At 33.1% G+C, this 20,366-nt stretch overlaps 1 protein-coding gene across 1 annotated transcript in view; it reads right to left on the bottom strand.

Moving 5' to 3' along the window:
* Positions 1–20,366, bottom strand: part of Dnah3 (dynein heavy chain 3, axonemal) — a 671,994-nt gene that overhangs the window by 58,291 nt on the left and 593,337 nt on the right. Inside the window, exon 57 of the mRNA XM_075308183.1 lies at positions 12,311–12,793. Coding sequence (XP_075164298.1) covers positions 12,311–12,793 — 483 coding nt within the window. The remainder of the gene's footprint in view (positions 1–12,310; positions 12,794–20,366) is intronic.

Below are 20,366 nucleotides of genomic sequence, written 5' to 3'. Positions count from 1 at the left end.
TAGAAATTATGCTATTTTTCAAGTAAAAACGTCTTTAAAATAAAGTATTGAAAAACATGTCCTATTTTTGAACGATTTTTTGCTTTGCAATTAAGATGCAAAAAGACAACAAATTTAAAGACAATTTCATTAAATTTAAAGATTTTTTCTGAATTATTAAAGTCAAGTTGACCTTAGCCCAAACATTTTTTCTTTCATATTACGATACCCATTTTTAAGTGAAATCACTTAATTATAAGGACAATACAACTTCATTGAAAAGTTTATCGACTTTTGGACAAGGAAAAAAACTTTATATTAGAGAAATGCGTCTTCTATGCTAAGCAAAATTTGCATTCGTATTTTAAAGACATGACATCTTTGACCTCACGACAATATTTTTTTCAGTGTAGATTAGGTATATTTTAGTACACTTGTGTTAATCATTTTGTAGTTCATCGGTTTTAGTAACTTCTTAAAAATACAGTAGAATTCGGTTATAGCGACCGCCAAGGGACCGAAATTATACGTCGTTATAACCGAACGTCGTTGTATCCAAGTAAGTGTACACAATATTTTTAAGTTACTTTCAATAATTTCAACTGAACTATATAAACTTTCTGATATATCAGAACCCCAAATCGTAAATACTGTTTTAATGTGTGCACCGCACTCACGGTTTCTGTCCCAGTTGGAATTTTGATTGGCACATCTTTGTCATCTGGTTCATTATCGCTGTGAGTTTCATCATTTTCTTTTGTGTTCTCCACTATTTCTCTCAATGAAGGCTCTTCTGATGTCACGACGTTGTCATCGACATTTACGAACTCATCCCAGTCCTGGTTTGAACTCGAACTCATCCCAAATTGGTTTGAATATTTCTTCTTTGTCATTTGCACCTCTGTTTGGGATAGTCGAAACCAAATTCTGTGATTCCCCGAATGTATATGTTTCTTTATTTAGTATTGGCTGATGACACAAAAATGGAATGAAAAAAAATAAAAATTGGTACAAAGAACTTACATCGTCGTTATAACCGAATGTCCATTCCAAAGCAGACGTGCAAATTGGTCGTTAAAAGCAGATGGTCGCTAAAACTGGAGTCGTTCTAAGCGAATGCTTGTGCATGTACAAACTATTAAGAACCAAACTTGCTTTGAAAATCCGTCGTTATAAACGGATGGTCGTTATAACCGAGGTCGCTATAAATGAATTCTACTGTATCAAGGTATCCAAATTTTTGTTAGATAAACGCGATCTTGTTATATTGTCGACGGACCTTTTATAATTGCTTTTTATTTTATTTGGCAGGAATTTCATTTCACATAAGCTCATTGTTCAAAGGAGGATCGTATCGTTTACTTCGATTTTTGATGAAATTGCGTTTTTTATAGTAAACCTCAAGTAAAATAAATTCTTACTCAAGGTGTACCATAAATGTTTATTAACTCAATATATCGGTTATGAAATCTAGGGGCCGTTTGCACTGAATGAAGATTCCAATTTATTAATAAATAATGCTAAAAAGTCACAAATTTAACAAATTGCAATTACTTTTTCGGGATCCCGAAAAATCCCGGGATTGAAAATAAAAAATCCCGGGATTCGGGATTAATCCCGTCCCGAAAATCCCGGGATTTCGGGACGGGATTTATCCCGGGTGACAGCCCTAATATGTACCGCCGATTACGACAAACGGGATCACGTTGCGCTTTATTACTTACCGATCATTGTCAAATTTAGCACAAATTAATATTTTATAACTTTTCAAGTCTGTAAAATTTCATCGAAATCGGTTCAGTTTAAGATATAGCTCTCATATGTATGTATCGCCTGATTTTCCGAAATTTGGCCATAAAGCCCTGATTTATTGAAATTTAACAAACTTAAAGGCTTTATTTCACTTAAAATTATTTTAATTGTACACTCAAAAAAAGTTTACTTGGATCCAAAGATTTTGACTTTTCCTTAAGGATTTTGGTATTGATTCCGAGCCAAAGATGCGGCTTCTTTAAAATAAAGACCATTTTGACGGACCACCCTGACTTTAAATCTAGGATCAATAAAATTAAAATTGGATACAGATCTCATTCATCGAATTGTTATCCTCTTTTTGCGATATATTAATAAAGGTATTTTTTTCTTTATTTTAAGGAAAATTTGCCTTACTTCAAAGACCTACAACTTCAGCAGAGAGACGCAAATTTTCAAGATTTGTGTCCTAAATTTAATGAAACAAATTTTTAAAGCAAGGATTGAAAACTTTCATTTAATTAAATGTCATTATTTCAAAAAATTTTGTCCTTATTCTAACATTGGGTAAATTTCGATTCCTTAAATTTAAGTTGCATAGTCTTCCATATTAGGTCAATATTTTTTCAGTGTATTCATTTTAATTCTATTGTATTCATTTTAATTCTACTTCTGTGAGACTGTAACAATATCTAAGCCATATGAGCTCTGTTTGCGTACTCGATACATTTTGATTACTATCACAAATTTTTACTGGAAGTCCGCCGTTTACATTTCCCAGTAAAAACTTGCTATTATCAGCTGGTTAGTCATCAAAAAATCCAATGTGCGATTTATTGCACAATTTCAATTGCATTAGAAAATTCAATTGCATTAGAAAATATCAATATATTTCGTTTAAATTGGTTTAAAACCGCTGAATTAATGATAAATTCGTGAACGTATCCACTTCTTCTAATTGTACCCAAGAGAATAAAACCCATTCTTACTATCTTGTAAGTTTATACTGAATAACTTTTATTGGAAGTACCTATTGTTGTCCAATTTTGGTAAATTTAAATCCACTCCATTAATAAATAACAGATTTGTTTATCGCGCGTTTAAAAATGTTTTGATCCTATGAATACGATTTTATTTATTGTAGTTTTTGATGTTATAAAAATAATACCAGATTCAAAACTTTATTTCCTTAATAACTTCTTATATACACTGAAAAAAAAGCATGTCCGGTTCCAAAGATTTTGCACACTAATGATTTTGATATTGATTCCGAGTCAAATTTGAATTTATTCCTTTTTTTCATTTTTTTCTTCATCAATGAAATTAAATAATGTGAACGTATGGTGTCATTTTTACGTTGTTAGATTGACCCCATCTGTTCTCAGTTTGACAACACATGTATGTTGATTCACTTTCATGAACGGATCGTTTCGAAATGACCACGCCGTTCATGACTTTTTCTATGGGTGTAAGTGGTTTCACTGCAATGTGGAACGCCATTCGGACTCGGCTTTTGTCACTGAGCTTAACATAGAATCTGACAGCACTCAGTGATAAGAGGGAAGTTCTAAGTTAGTCTAATGAGCTGATATATCGATATGTATCGACCTAACCTAACTCTGTAGGTGTAAAACCAAGTATAGCTCCTAATACTATACTTGGTTCAGATTGTGATGAAATTACAATAAACAAGTACTCCTTAATTTTCATAATGTTACCCCACAAATGCTTATGTTTACTAATTCAGTAGGTGTGGTTTAGGGTATGATATATTCGGCCCCGCTCGACTTTCTACTTTACTCACTTGTTGTTTTATTATTTTCGGTATTTATCTTTGTATAGCTATGTTTTTTCCATTTAACGTCTACAAAAAAATGATAATGCACGCAATTTTCAAAACGTTCCAAAAATAACATCGATTGAAGTAAAAAATTAAACGGCGGTGATAAAATTTTTATTATTTTTTACATGTTTGTTGATTTCCTATTATTTTGTGAGATTTAATTAAATCGAAGACTGACGATGTTAGTCGAAATATTGGAAAAATAAATTTTATAATTAACCAAAACTATATTATTTTTTAAAGAACCTTAAGCCGAAATTAGAAGTAAATAAACAAAACTATATAATTTTATTCTGCTTTTACTTATTCAGTTATGATTTTAGCTAAGCTAAGCTCGAACTTAGGAATTCAGAAAATCCCGCATTTGGCTTTCTTATATGCGTTTTTTTTCTTATAGCCAATTATTGCATATAAGAAAAAAAGTTTCTTATATTCATATTAGTGCAGTCACCCGGGGAATTTTATTTTGAATCCAAATTGACAAATTGAGTTAAAAAACATTTATGGTACACCTTGAGTAAGAATTTATTATACGAGAGGTATATTAAATAGGGATAGGATAGCGATATAAAATGCATTTTATTTTATTAATTTTGTCATAATATTGTTGTGTTTCTTTTCTTCACAATATTGAGTTGGACAAAGTTTTTCTTAAGTATGATAGCAATTTAAAAAGCAATTTAATTTACTGTTATCTTCTTTTGTTTTTGTTAATAAAATTTAATTAAACAAAATTGGTTTAATGTACAGCAATTTTTTGGCGCTGTAGATTGTTATTACTTCAAGTGTAATCCCGGGATTTTTAGAAATGACAGCCCTAATTCATATACATTTATAAAAGAAATACAATTTTGACAAAACTTTCTATAGTAATAAAATTTTGATAAAACTTTCTATAGAAATAAAATATTGACAGAATTTCTTATAGAAATAAAACATGGACAAAATTTCATTTAGAAATAAAACTTGGAAAAAAAAATTTTATAGAAATATAATTTTGACAAAATTTTCTATATAAATAACATTTCGACAAAATTTTCTATAGAACTAAAATTTTGACAAAACTTTTTGTCGAAATAAAATTTTGACAAAACTTTCCATAGTAATAAAATTTTGACAACATTTTCTATAGAAATAAAATTTTGACAACATTTTCTATAGAAATAAAATTTTGACAAAATTTTCTATAGAAATACAATTGTCACAAAATTTTCTATAGAAGTACAATTTTGACAAAACTTTCTATAGTAATAACATTTTTACAAATTTTTCTATAGTAATAAAATTTTGACAAAATTTTCTATAGAAATAAAGTTTTGGTAGATTATTTTTATCGATATGGACCAATTTTTGTGTGATTGGCCATCGGCTATATATAACTAAAGACCGATAAGGACCAATTTTTGCATGGCTGTTAGCGGCCATATACTAACACAATGTACCAAACCTGGGGATCGATCTATATGGGGGTTATATGTAATTATGGACCGGATGTATTTTGATCCTTCAAGAGATTCTGGAGGTCCAATCTGAGGATCGGTTTATAGGGGGCTATATCCCTTTCCGACCGTATACGCACAATTGTGCGGGTAACTTTAAGTCTCTATAATTTCTTTAATATATGACGTACTGCGATAAGAGCGGCAAAAAAATAATTGTGTATGCTCTCTCTTTGTCTAAGAATGTGAAGAACCGTTATAAATATTTGCTTTTCATATTAATTTTGTAGTTTCAGCAACGTACTTTGCGCATTTGTAAAAATGAGTGGAAGATGTAAGTTTGCAAATATATTAAAATTATTTAAATTGTGGAATATTTCATCAAATAAGTGTTTTCAATAAGAAAACATTTTAAATATTGTATGCAAACAGTAACTACATGATTATTTTGTGTTTTTTGATATTTTTACGTCCGGACTTTTACCGGAATTTACCGGACTGCAACAATTGTACGTATCCTGAAAAAACAGGATACAGAATCAAACTGAACAAACTTAATAATTTAAATTGTTCTATGTACACATAAATAACAGAATTCAAAAATTTAGGAAAATCTATCACGTGGATCGGCTATAGGTCGGAAAGGGATATATAATTTTAGAGCGATATGAACCAATTTGTGCATGGTTGTTACAGACCATATACTAACACAATGTGCCAAATTTCAAACGAATCTGATGAATTTTGCTCCTTCAAGAGGCTCCGAAGGTCAAATCTGGGGTACCAAATTTCAAACGAATCTGATGAATTCTGTTCCTCCAAGAGGCTCCGAAGGTCAAATCTGGGGATCGGTTTATATGGGGGCTATAAAGGGTGATTTGTTAAGAGCTTGATAACTTTTAAAAAAAAAAAAACGCATAAAATTTGCAAAATCTCATCGGTTCTTTATTTGAAACGTTAGATTGGTCCATGACATTTACTTTTTGAAGATAATTTCATTTAAATGTTGACCGCGGCTGCGTCTTAGGTGGTCCATTCGGAAAGTCCAATTTTGGGCAACTTTTTCGAGCATTTCGGCCGGAATAGCCCGAATTTCTTCGGAAATGTTGTCTTCCAAAGCTGGAATAGTTGCTGGCTTATTTCTGTAGACTTTAGACTTGACGTAGCCCCACAAAAAATAGTCTAAAGGCGTCAAATCGCATGATCTTGGTGGCCAACTTACCGGTCCATTTCTTGAGATGAATTGTTCTCCGAAGTTTTCCCTCAAAATGGCCATAGAATCGCGAGCTGTGTGGCATGTAGCGCCATCTTGTTGAAACCACATGTCAACCAAGTTCAGTTCTTCCATTTTTGGCAACAAAAAGTTTGTTAGCATCGAACGATAGCGATCGCCATTCACCGTAACGTTGCGTCCAACAGCATCTTTGAAAAAATACGGTCCAATGATTCCACCAGCGTACAAACCACACCAAACAGTGCATTTTTCGGGATGCATGGGCAGTTCTTGAACGGCTTCTGGTTGCTCTTCACTCCAAATGCGGCAATTTTGCTTATTTACGTAGCCATTCAACCAGAAATGAGCCTCATCGCTGAACAAAATTTGTCGATAAAAAAGCGGATTTTCTGCCAACTTTTCTAGGGCCCATTCACTGAAAATTCGACGTTGTGGCTCGTTAGTAAGTCTATTCATGATGAAATGTCAAAGCATACTGAGCATCTTTCTCTTTGACACCATGTCTGAAATCCCACGTGATCTGTCAAATACTAATGCATGAAAATCCTAACCTCAAAAGAATCACCCTTTACATAATTATGGACCGATATGGACCAATTTTTGCATGGTTTTTAGAGACCATATACTAACACCAAGTACCAAATTCCAAAAGGATCGGACGATGTTTGCTCCTCCTAGAGGCTCCGGAGATCAAATCTGGGGATCGGTTTATATGGGGGCTATACGTAAAAGTGGTCCTATATGGCCATTTTCAATACCATGCGACCTACACTGTTAGAAAAATATATTTCTCATATGTTCCGATATAAACAAAATGTGTTTCGGGCACAATTTTAAAACACAATATATTTAAGTGCAAACATGTAATGCTCCTAAACTAACACTAAATGTTTGGGACATCTATGTTAATATGTTAGAATATATTATGCTTGGGGCATGAATGTTTCATAAAAATCATATGTGTGAATGCAAATATATATAAATTTACAAATTTCGACTAAACATACATATGTTGTGATATTTTATTCAAAGCGACAGAGTATAGAGAAAGAAATAGAGATGGAAACCGGGAGAGTTGACGAAAGATATCAACATAACACAGCGAAAGAATCAAAAGAGAACAATTTCTGTGAAACCGCTTGTATGTTGTTTCGGAAAACTGTTTTATGATAAGGCCAAAAATTTGATATGCTTAAGTCTAAATATTATTTAATTTGAATAAAGAGAATAGACATTCGGAGCGAAGAGAGTAGACATTTGAAAAACAAACAGCATATGTTTTCGCCTTGAGAGCAGCACTTTATGTTATATATGCGTGGACATGTGTTTTGTTTATCATTTTGGCACTTTTTTTCTTGGTTCGTTAAAAGAAATCAGGGTTCTTCATAAAACTAACGAAAGGGCACTATACTCTTTTTAGAGTTGAGGCAGTAAAATGAAATAAGGAGGAAATAGTGAAAAATTACACAGTAAAATGTATAAAAACAAAGTTTAGTTCCTCTTTATTAATAAGTAGTCCACGAGGAGTTTGACGGACACCTTCAAATATAAAAGTGGGAATTAAGTTCGAGTTTTACAGCTAAAACAATGTAAAAAGTTTATTTTCTTTAAAATGAATTATTAAAGAAAAATAAAAGAGATTTTGGAGCGATGGTGTTAAATGCTAGTAAAAAACTGTTCACGCCTAACTAAATTTGTGTTTGTATTATAAATCTATTTATATATGTTTATAGTCGACTCCACGTTCTTCTTTTGTTAGAGTTTTTGAATTCCTTCCAAATTTTAAAGTTTTGTACCAAAACAGTTTTTTGTTACAAAATTGTTATTTTTGCAATAAAAAAATAATATTTTATCCAAAAATCAGTCAATTTCGTTTATATCAAGCACTGTTACTGACTATAAATCTTTAATAACCCACATTTCGAAGTTTCATTATAAAAATTTAATATAGTATAAATATAAATGTGTAAATTAAAAAACAAAAAAGTGTTCGGTCGGAGCAGGGATTGAACCCAGGACCCTTTGCATGTAAGGCAGATATGCTAACCACTGCTCCACGTGGCAAACAAATGTATGTTTCTGTTAAATAATGTTATGTTTGCATGGGCTCGTGGGCGCTGCAAACTATGCTATATAAATGTAACTTATAACGATAATTATCTACTGGTGACTATAACAGCTACGTAGCCTAGTGGATAGTGTGTTGGCTTACAAACTGTATGGTCCTCGGTTCGATTCTCCGTGCAGGCGAAAGGTAAAATTTAAAAAAATTATAAAAGTGAATAATTTCTTCAACATTATTTGTATTACAGAAAAAGGTGCCAAGAACTAAAACATTTCGTGGAAGTGAAAATTACGAGTATGTTAGGGAATGAGCACAATCGTCTTTGGGAAAAATTCTTCCAAGCATATAATATTTTTGGGCTCAAAATGCTTCCAAACATATACTATGTTCACATAAAACAAATATATTAATGTTTCGGCAGTATCCAATAATATATGTGCTTCCTGCAAAATATGTTTGGAACATATGTTAAAGAAGCGATTTTTTTTGAGGGTGTACATCAATAGTAACTACTTGTGCCAAGTTTCAAGACGATAGCTTGTTTCGTTCGGAAGTTAGCGTGATTTTAACAGACGGACATGCTAAGATCGACTCAGAATTTCATCACGACCCAGAATATATATACTTTATGGGGTCTTAGAGCAATATTTCGATGTGTTAATATATCCGTCTCCTATGGTGGAGGGTATAAAAATGGGGAAATAAATTTCTTTTTTTCGTAAATTTCTTCAAAGTAATCATATTATGCACACTATTTTACATGTTTTAATTTTTACAATAAATTTAAATTACAAAATAATCTTTTATTTATCTAAAATTATATTCTACGCCATGACTTGAACCCGAGTATTCTATTTTACACGTATTAACATTCGCCTTAACACACTGCACCATCTACAGAGTTAGCGCAATAGCGTCTAACGATTGAAATAATCGTAATATTATGATACATCCAGTATTAAATTTTACCGCCATCTGAAAATACAATTAATTTATTATGAAGCACCCTGTATTCAATATTTTAATGATAGAAGCCACATGTACGCAACAGTAGTTTAGTATTACCAGTGCAGTGAACTCAGGCAAACTACAAAATTGTCAATGTGGTAACATTGTCATGCACATTCAAATGGAAATGTGGAATTTTTGTCTGTTTTATTTCGTAATTTTCTCAATAATCCTTGTTTGAAATGCAAAAATGTTAACATACAAGTGAAGAGCTTGTAAAAATGTACCTAAAAACAACAATTGGTATTAAAAACTCAAAATGGCCCAAAATGCTAAATGTCGCCAAAGTATGCGGTACATATACGAAAATTATGGAACCTGGTGCCAAAGTATGCAAATGTCGCGGAACTATACATTAAATGTAAAAAATGGCGTCAAAGTATACGCACCACATACATATATATATATATATATATATATATATATATATATATATATATATATATATATATATATATATATATATATATATATATATATATATATATATATATATATATATATATATATATATATATATATATATGTTTACTCCAAATTTGTAAATTTATACTTGTTTATATCCACACATAGTATTTTTCAAATCTTAAATGAAATTTTCTTTGTGTACACTTTATGTCTCTCTTTCTAAATACATATATGTTTGTATCCAAGCATTTACAAACATTTTATGCCCCAAACATAATATGTTCTAACATATTAACATATATGTCCCAAACATGTTATGCTAGTTTATGAACATTATATGCTTGCACTTAAAAATATTGTGTTTAAAAATTTGAGTTCCAAACATATAATTTTTACACCCAAACATATGAAAAACAGTCTCTTTCGTCCGTGTAGTAATTGATGTGTTGTGAATTCAATTACCAGCATTGGCGTAGCTAGACAATTTTCCAAGGGGGGGCTATAGCCTCCCTATCTAAAACTTTATAGTCTGAACTTATAGGTTCAACTAATGTTTTATATCATAAAATTGAATAAAAAAATAGACATCAAAATAGCTCGACAATCAATTTATAATAAATCACAGTTGAAATTTTCACATTTAGTGAAATAAAATTATCAGAATAACCTTTTGTTCGACATATTTCAAGTTTTTTTTTTCATTTCGGGTTCGATTAGGAGCCCAAATTGAAAGAGATTTCTAGGAGTTTGTCCGAGACTGGTTCCTGAGGACCTGTTTATGGGTTGCTCCTGCTAAATTGTCCCAGGACGTGTCCTTTGGGATGAGTCCAAGACGCGTCCTAAAATGTAAGTTTACTCCGTCAATGACAAACCCATGTTAAAGTGGACGGTCCCTTCCATACGTTTTGATCAGAACTGGGACTGGTCCATACACACCAGGGCACAAAGGCACAACTTTAAAAGCACTTCCAAAAATGTCTTTTTGCAAAGAAGTTAACTATTTTAACTACACAGCAAGTTTTTGTTACTTCATTTTTTTTATATCTTAATGCGTAATTTTTTGTTTTCTTTTTTTAAATAGTTTAAAAAAGAGTAAGAATAAATAAAATGGTACAAATTGTTCAAATTTTGCCACAAAAATGCTAAATCCATTATAGAAAAATCGATAATATTTGAAAAAACGTTTCAAACAAGCGTTAGAATGCATTAAAACTCATAAAAAGTATAAAAATTATTTATTTGGGAAAATATCACAAAATTTTTAATTCACATTCAAAACACTGAATTCGGATCACACCTTAAGAAGTGATGCAAATTCATTGCAACGGTGGTTGAAACCGTGGACATTCGTTCTATGACAAGTTCGTATTACATTCATCGCTTCTCCGCCAATTTTGTACCACTTCCAGACCCAAAAAGAACATTTTCACTTTTTGGCGACGCTTTTTTGCAGCATTATTAAGATATTAATTTATGAAAGAATAGTTTTAATATCAATTACTATTTTTTATTCAACTAAATCATAAGTTCAACCACAGCTTTATTTCATAAATATCAGACTTCTACCACAACCCAAGTAATTCGATTGTGCATGAAAGTCTTTAGTGGAACTTTGTGCGTTGTACGAGTATATACTTGTTTAATTTTTATAAAAAGGTAAAATCGCAAATAGGTTTTCAAATTCTGGGGGGGCTAAAATTTTTCTGGGGGGGTCTAAGCCCCCTCCCCAGAGGCCTTCCTACGCTTATGAATACCAGGGAATTTTGATATTTTTGCCAGTTTTTCATTCAACCAATTATTTTCATATTTGACTTAATAAAAATCGTATTTGATATAATTTTTTCATTCAATTATGCCAATAATTGATTTTTACTTTGCTTCAGTTTTTTCTGTGTAGAAGTCTAACAAATTTTTGTCCAGATCGAGTCAGATTTAAATATATGTATATGGGAACAAAATCCTTTATATATAGCACCCAAAACATTTGGCGGATTTGATAGGGCATCGAAAATGTGGATCTACAAAGTAGTGCAGGGAATAATATAGTCGGCACCGCCCGACTTTAGACTTTCCTTACTTGGTTTTACTAACAATGTGCTCCGACCCAGGGCATTAGCCGATTTAAATTGGAAGTCTAGAAATTTTCTAAGAAGTCTTAAAACTTTTGTCCAAATCGGATCAGATTTAAATAAATGTAGATGGGAACATAATTCCAACAAAATTGAAGGATTTGAGATGGTAGCAAAAATGTAGATCTACAATGTGGTGCAGGGTATAATATACTCGGCCCCGCTCGACTTTAGTCTTGGATAGTCTTAAATATAAATGTTTGTGGAACAATTGCTGGGATGTTAACTATGCCATTAGAGAAATCAAAATCAGGAATACCAAAGAAAACCGTAAATCCCATCTTTGAATGTGACAAGAACACGGTAAATGTTATTTTAGTGTTGCATTCAATATCACTTTGACCGCCCCAAAATATAAGGAATGTAAAAAAAATCAAATAGATTCATCATACATGGAATGGTCGTAGAAAACCAAATGATGTAGAATATGTTCAGAATATAAGATAAACTCACTTTAAATCCGCTTCACTGAATTCATATGGTATATTCCAGCCCAATGGTCCAAATTCTCGGCGTTCCTGAACAATTGCATGGAAGAATACCAATGCAAATACGCCCCTTAGCCAGCTTCGGTTTGCTTCCTCCATGTGCATAAATGCATTTGTGAAAAATTTATCGCGCACCAACGGATCCGAATTAAATGATCTCTGCATATTGGCTTTCAGGCCCTTTGGCGGCTTGTTTGTCATTTTCACGGAATTTTGCAGGACTGATACGGGAAACACGGTGCTGGGATATGAGGTACACCATAGGCGGTAATCTGGATGTGCTGACTCAGTTAGTGTATTGTCATTGCAAATACGTTCCAACTCTCCCATCCAGCTAACAGCGACGTGACAATTTTGCAAAACCACCCAGTGTCCTTGGCGATTGGCTTCGATAATCATCTTCTCAGCTCGTGGCCCCTGTCCTTGGCCCAACGAAATGGTTTTTGTTCTATGAAAGAAATCGAAAGGGAGAATCAACAAAGATATTCAGTTTAAGAAAAAGTTATTAAGCACTATGACATAGATGTTTCTTTCTTGGTAAAATACATAAAGATATTAGGTGCAAGTAAGACAATGTTACAGTCGGAAAGAGCTAACATTGTGATGCCATGCTCTACATATATTACTATTATCCTGCACATTTGAGAGATGCGATATAAACAAGTCTTGCTATTTTAGATAAATTAGCACAGCACTATGGGGTGAAATGTGGTCCTTCAGTTTTTAGACCACTAAAGAATTATTATATTTCTATTTCTTCTACAAGTGAAAACAAGTAAGTAATGTCTAAAGTCGGGCGAGCCGACTATATTATACCCTTCACCATTATGTAGACCAAAATTTGTGTTACCATCTCAACTCCTTCAAATTTGTTGGGAGTTATTATCAAGGTTTATATTCCCATATACAAATATATATTTGAAACGATTTGGAGAAAATTTTTTGTACTTCTACAAAATCGCTAGAATTAAAAATTAAATCGGCTAACACCCTGGGATGAAACACAGTGTTAGTAAACAAATATGGGAAATATAAAGCTAGAGCAATTTTGATGCAATTGTACAACCGAGCATTTATGAATTATCGGGCGATACATATGTATTGGAGATATAGGACAATTTGAGTAATATTTATAATTTTTGCTACTCAGCAGTGGTGATTTTACAAGGATATTGGTTAAATCTCGCCAAGATATGGGGTCAGTTGTGGGTTGTGATATATTATTTGGCCAATTCTGGCGATATTTCCACAAGTCGGAGCTTTATTTAAAATTCGACCATTCTGTGGAAAATTTGGCATTACAGTGTGTAGAATATGACTACGATATGGGGAAATCATCACAGAATTTTGTGTAAATACATATGTGGGTATCTTGGCCATATTAGATCAAGATGGCACACTTAAATAGCATATTAAATGTATTCTCTGTGAAAACTATCGAGTCAATTGGAGGAAACCCCCATTGAAAATGGGTCTAAAATATGAAACATTCTACCATATTTCCCCTACTCTGGCGTACATATATATGGGAGCTGTTTATGCCAAACAGGACAACCCTACAATCTTCCCCTCAGAATCAGATCCCTAATATATACTGTCCATTGCGATCGAATTGAAAAATTGCAGAAAAAGTTTATAAAGTTTGCATTATTGTCTGTGCCTTTTACTGATCCTTTGCCTTCATATGAAGCTAGGTGTAGGCTAATTCATTTGGATTCTCTTCAATCGCGTAGATTAAAGTTTTCAGTTTTGTTTATTTATAAAATAATTAATGGGTTTATAGATTGTCCGTCTCTTTTAGAGATGATTGGTTTTAATGTACCAATACATTGTTTGCGAAAGCATGATTATTTTGCAATTCCTGCTCATAGAACAAACTATGGATCTTCGGAACCAATTTTAAGATCTCTTAAAGAATTTAATAATTTAAATAATAACTTTGATTTAGATTTTTCAATTTCCCTAAATAGTTTTAATTCTATTTTAGACTTAATTTATTTTAAGAATTGCTAGTCTGTAAGGAATGTATTCCATAGACTGAATAAATAAATAAAAAAAATAAATAAAAATATTAATGAAAATATCCAGATACTCGCACTAAAAAAAGTACAATATGTTTGACATTTATTAACCAAAAATTGTTTAATTCTCCACTAAACCATACCACATCAAACAGCAATTTCCGCTTATCTGTCTCATTAAATTTGTTAGATTCTTACTGGTAAGAATCAATCCGAAAATAAATCTTGAATTCCAAAACCAAATCTAACTCCCTTGTTTTTCCTTCTTATTTCTCGTGAACATATTGAGAACATATTCTCCTCGAATTCTTTTGGAGGTGCAAAGCCAACCGTCATCTGTGACTTTCTGCTCTTTGCATCATCCACCACTTCCCCCGTGCATCAACAGGAGCTTTATTTTAATATGAACCGATTTTGACCAAATTCGCTGTGAGTTTCTGCAGAAATTTGTGAAAGTTTTCCCATGGTCAAGCCTATTTTCTTAGGTGATATCGAAATTCCCGTTGGTGAGTGTGCAAAATACCTTGGGGTTATATTGGACAGGAGACTGAACTTAAACCTAAGAAAGGACGAGAAAATACACGGTTACCCTGTACTCGTGCAAAAGGCAATAGGGAAAATGTGAGGACTAAAACCGAAAATTGTGAACATTCCTAAGAATTGAAACTTCTTCGCACATAATATCGTCTTGGATATCATCGAATTCGCTGCCTAGCTGGCGCGACTAAAGTATTTTCAGTGTGCGGCTTTTGTTACTTTTTCTACATTTACGACGCGTATGTGACGTTTACGACGTTTACAACTTTGCGACAGTCGCAAACCTAAAAAAGTTTGATACAGACCATCTCTGTCCATGGCCTTTTTACCGTAATGGCAAGATGCCAAATTAGGCCAAAACAGTACGGAACTGCCGTGTTTCTTCAGGAAAGGCAGCAGACGTTTATTCAAACACTCTTTCACGTAAATTTCTTGGTTGACAGTCCCGGAAGATATGAAAATGCTGCTTTTCAAGCCACAGGTACAGATGGCTTGCCAAACCTGATATTTCTTTCCCCTTCCTTTTGCCGTATAAAACTCCTGTCCCGGAAGCTGCTTGTAGTCGGCTTTGACGTAGGTTTCGTCGTCCATTACCACGCAGTCAAACTTCGTCAGCATCGTCGTGTAAAGCCTCCGGGATCGCGCTTTGGCCATCGTATTTTGTTTATCATCGCGATTTGTAGTCACTACCTTCTTGTAAGTCGATAGTCCGGCTCGTTTTTTGGCTCGATGCACGGTTGTAGAAGATAAACCCAGTTATTTGGGGCATCTCGGAGAGAGAGGTTAGGGTTTCGCTAGAAACTACCGGCAACTCTCTTTGTCGTCTCAGCGGCTTCCGGTTTTCAATTTCCCCCCAATCCAGACTTCCTGGCTGTCGACAAACGTTCCCCAAACACTTTAATTACGTTTGTAACGGTTGATTTGGAAACTTTTAGCGATTTTGCCAGCTTTGCGTGCGAGTAGCTCGGATTTTCGCGATGCGCGAGCAAAATTTTGATACGCTGCTTTTCTTGCTTGGACGCCATTTTGACAACTGAAAAGTGAATTCCAAAATCAAAATAGGAGCAACATTCTACACACACACCTTCAAAATGAGGGGTGTTCAGGTTTTTTAAATGCAAAATTGAAAGAAATACGTCAAGTTTATATTGACCAAATTTTGACCGTATCACCCTTTATCTCAGCAAAAAACGTGAATGTGAGAATAATTTTGGCCTCCGTGGTCATATGGGTGTAAATCGAGCGAAAGATATACATCTATGGGAGCTATATCTAAATCTGAACCAATTTCTAAATCTGAACCGATTTTTTTTTTCAAAATCAATAGCGATTGTCTTTGAGCCAATGTAAAACTCTGTGCCAAATTTGAGGACGATCAAACATTTTATGTAGCAAAAACTTATCAATACTCGTAATGAATCGAATTCCCACCCTAGCGACATTGAAAAAAATATAGTCGTGGGGCTAAAGATTTTACGTTCTTAAAATACGAATGCGAAATTGGCTTAGCTTAGAATTCGCATTTCTCTGATATAAATCTTTTTTCCTTGTTCAAAAGTCGATAAACTTTTCAATAAAGTCGTTTTGTCCTTATAGTTAGGCGATTCGACTTAAAAATGGGTATATGAAAGAAAATTTTGTTTGTCTAAGGTCAACTTGACTTTAATAATTCTGAAAATTGTTCAAAATTAATGAAATAGTCTTTAAATTTGTTGGTTTTTTGTATATTGACTACACTCAAAAAAAAAAAGTGAACTCTCTATTTCACTAAAGCCAATTTAACTTTATTTTAGTTCATGGAATTATTATGTTTTACTCTAATAATTTTTTGTTTACGTTAGTTAAATTAACTAAAACCGAGGAAAAAACTAAACTCAAATGAAGCATAATGATTAACTAAATTCGTACCTTCCACAAAATAGTTCAGAATTTCTTTAAATTTGTAAATTTTACCAAAAATGCGTCCATCATGAACTTCGTATATCACTAAAGACATTCTTGCAATTTTGAACTCCAAGTTTTTCCTTCAAACTACAAAATTTTTTTTAACAAGTGAAAAAACTTAGTTATGTCTAATAAATTTTCTTGAATTTGTCGAAAAATATTTACTTATTTTTATGACATCGGCGTGATGCCAACGTTTGTAATACTGTTTAGTTAAAATTTTCTACAAATATTCAAAATTTTCTAAAATTAACCGAAACATTTCTTCCTGGTGGGTTCACTGTTTTTTCAGTATACAAAGCAAAACAGCGTTCAAAAATAGAAGATGCTTTCAATACTTTATTTTAATTGTGACTTTGAAACTTGAAACATATCATAATTTCTACTTGTAGTCGAGTCTGAATTTGGAAATTTACGTTGCCGTTAACACTGTCTTAATGGACTTTTATAGGACATGAGGATAAATAGAGAAAAATGTAATAAATTAAAACTTGTTTTTTTAGAATCAAGTACGCAAAAATCAAATTTAAAAGAACATTGTGCCTTAAATGTATCCTTTCTCCAATTCTCCGCTTCTTTGGCTCGGAATCAATACCAAAATCATTAGTACTCGTATGAAGACAGTGTAGCTTTATTTTAAAATTACAAAAAAATCATCGAATCGCATCCAAACCGCTTCGCTTAAAACTGCGAGACTAAAACATATCGCATATTAAGGAACATTTTGGGTTAACTAAGTCGAAGGATAAGAAAATAAGATAATCTTTCTGAAAAAAAAAACAAGTAAGAAAAGTCTAGTCAGGCGCACTGAAAAAAATATTGTCGTGAGGTCAAAGATTTCATGTCTTTAAAATACGAATGCAAATTTTGCTTAGCATAGAAGACGCATTTCTCTAATATAAAGTTTTTTTCCTTGTCCAAAAGTCGATAAACTTTTCAATGAAGTCGTATTGTCCTTATAATTAAGTGATTTGACTTAAAAATGGGTATCATAACATGAAAGAAAAAATGTTTGTGCTACGGTCAACTTGATTTTAATAACTGAGAAAAATTCTTTAAAATTAATGAAATTGTCTTTAAATTCGTTGTATTTTTACATCTTGACTACAAAGCGAAAAATCGTTCAAATATAGGACATGTTTTTCAACACTTTATTTCAAAGACGTTTTTTACATAAAACATAGTATAATTTCTACAGGAAGTCGAGTCTTAATTTGGCAAATAAAGTTGTCGTTAGCTCGTTTTGAAAGGATTTTGATAGCATATGAAGAAAAAAAGCCGAAAAATCGAAAAATTAATTTAAAAGAGAATTGGGTTTTAAGGGTATCCTTAAGTGTATTCACCGCTTCTTTGGCTCGGAATCAATACAAAATTTTTTAAAGACGAAATCTTTGGAACCGGGTATGCTTTTCTTCAGTTCGGGGCTGACTATATCGGGCGTGGCCGAGAAAATTTCAAGTAAATCGAAAATTTTGACCTACGGTGGCCATATGAATCTTATGGTTTTGACTGTCTTTTGGAATATTCCACTAATTTGCTGAACTTGGCTCTAGATTTCATCGCTATTTTTTGTGCTCTTTGATGTAATCTCAAGCACCATTTAACCATAGACCATAAATTCTCAATTGGATTGAAATCGGGGATTTGTGGTAGCCTTTTGAGCATATTAGAATTGTGCTCCGATAAACATTTCCTTACAATTTTGTAACTATGCTTGGGTTTGCCGTCTTTTTGAAAAACAACTTGATCCTCAAGGTTGGCCTCCACAAATTCAAGCAAATTTGTTTGCACAATGTCAAGGTAGTCTCCTTTTTTCATGATTCCTTCTCTATGTTTTACGGTTTGTGTGATGTGGGTTTTTTGGAGACTTTGTCAATACCAGGTCATTACCAGTAATGTTCTATTGCATCATTTATTTTTATGCGACCTACACAGAAAAAATATCCCAAAAATATTTCCAATTAAAAAGTTAATTGAAGCCGAAAACATTTTCAAGTAAAACTTTAATTGATACAATTAACTTTCTAATAAAACTAGAAACATTGAGTTTATTAGGTCAATGATTGAAAATGTTTAAATTTTTAATTAAAAAATTAATTGATACAATCAATTTTTTAATCAAAATGAAAACACAAAGTCAATTAAGAAAGTGATTGAAAATAGTTATGTATTAAAAGAAAAAAACAAGTATATACGGCCGTAAGTTGGGCCAGGCCGAATCTTATGTACCCTCCACCATGGATTGCGTAGAAATTTCTACGAACAACTGTCATCCACAATCGAATAACTTGGGTTGTGGTATCTTAAAACTCTTAACATCGTTTTCTAAATTGGAAGTTAGCCCATACGTGGTAGAGAGCCAGAATTGAAATATGGGGTCGCTTATATGGGAGCTATATACAATTATGAACTTGATATGGACCAATTTTTGTGTGATTGGGGATCGATTTATCTGAGGGCTATATATCACTATAGACCGATATGGACCTAGTTAGGCATGGTTGTTAACGGCCATATACTAGCACAATGTACCAAATTTCAACTGACTCGGATGAAATTTGCTCCTCCAAGAGGCTTCAAAACCAAATCTCGGGATCGATTTATATGGGGGCTATATATGATTATGGACTGATATGGACCACTTTTGGCATGGCTGTTAAATATCATATACTACCACCACGTATATGGGGGCTATACGTAAAAGTGGACCAATTTTTGCATGGTTGTTAGAGACCATATACTTACACCATGTACCAAATTTCAGCCGGAGCGGATGAAATTTGCTTCTCTTAGAGCAATCGCAAGCCAAATTTGGGGGTCCGTTTATATGGGGGCTATACGTAAAAGTGGACCGATATGGCCCATTTGCAATACCATCCGACCTACGTCAATAACAACTACTTGTGCCAAGTTTCAAGTCGATAGCTTGTTTCGTTCGGAAGTTAGCGTGATTTCAACAGACGGACGAACGGACGGACGGACATGCTCAGATCGACTCAGAATTTCACCACGACCCAGAATATATATATACTTTATGGGGTCTTAGAGCAATATTTCGATGTGTTACAAACGGAATGACAAAGTTAATATACCCCCATCCTATGGTGGAGGGTATAAACATGTAATCGACTGCCAACCTCAATTGAATATTTAATGATTTAACAAGTATAAACGGCCGTAAGTTCGGCCAGGCCGAATCTTATGTACCCTCCACTACGGATTGCGTAGAAACTTCTACGAAAGACTGTTATACACAATCGAATTACTTGGGTTGTGGTATCCTAAATCGTTTTCTAAATTGTGAGTTAGTCCACACGTGGTATATATTAGACAAAAATGTATGTAAGTCTACAAATAATTACGAATCGCTATGGACTTTTGCACGGTACGTACAGAGCCAGAATTGAAATATGGGTGACGCTTATATGGGGGCTATATACAATTATGAACTTGATATGGACCAATTTTTGTGTGATTTGGGATCGATTTATCTGAGGGCTATATATAACTATAGACCGA

Source organism: Haematobia irritans, chromosome 4 (assembly GCF_050003625.1).
Source record: "Haematobia irritans isolate KBUSLIRL chromosome 4, ASM5000362v1, whole genome shotgun sequence".
NCBI classification, from domain to species: Eukaryota; Metazoa; Arthropoda; class Insecta; order Diptera; family Muscidae; genus Haematobia; species Haematobia irritans.
The sequence above is the reverse complement of the archived record's forward strand: the minus strand, read 5'-3'. Positions and strand labels throughout refer to the sequence as shown.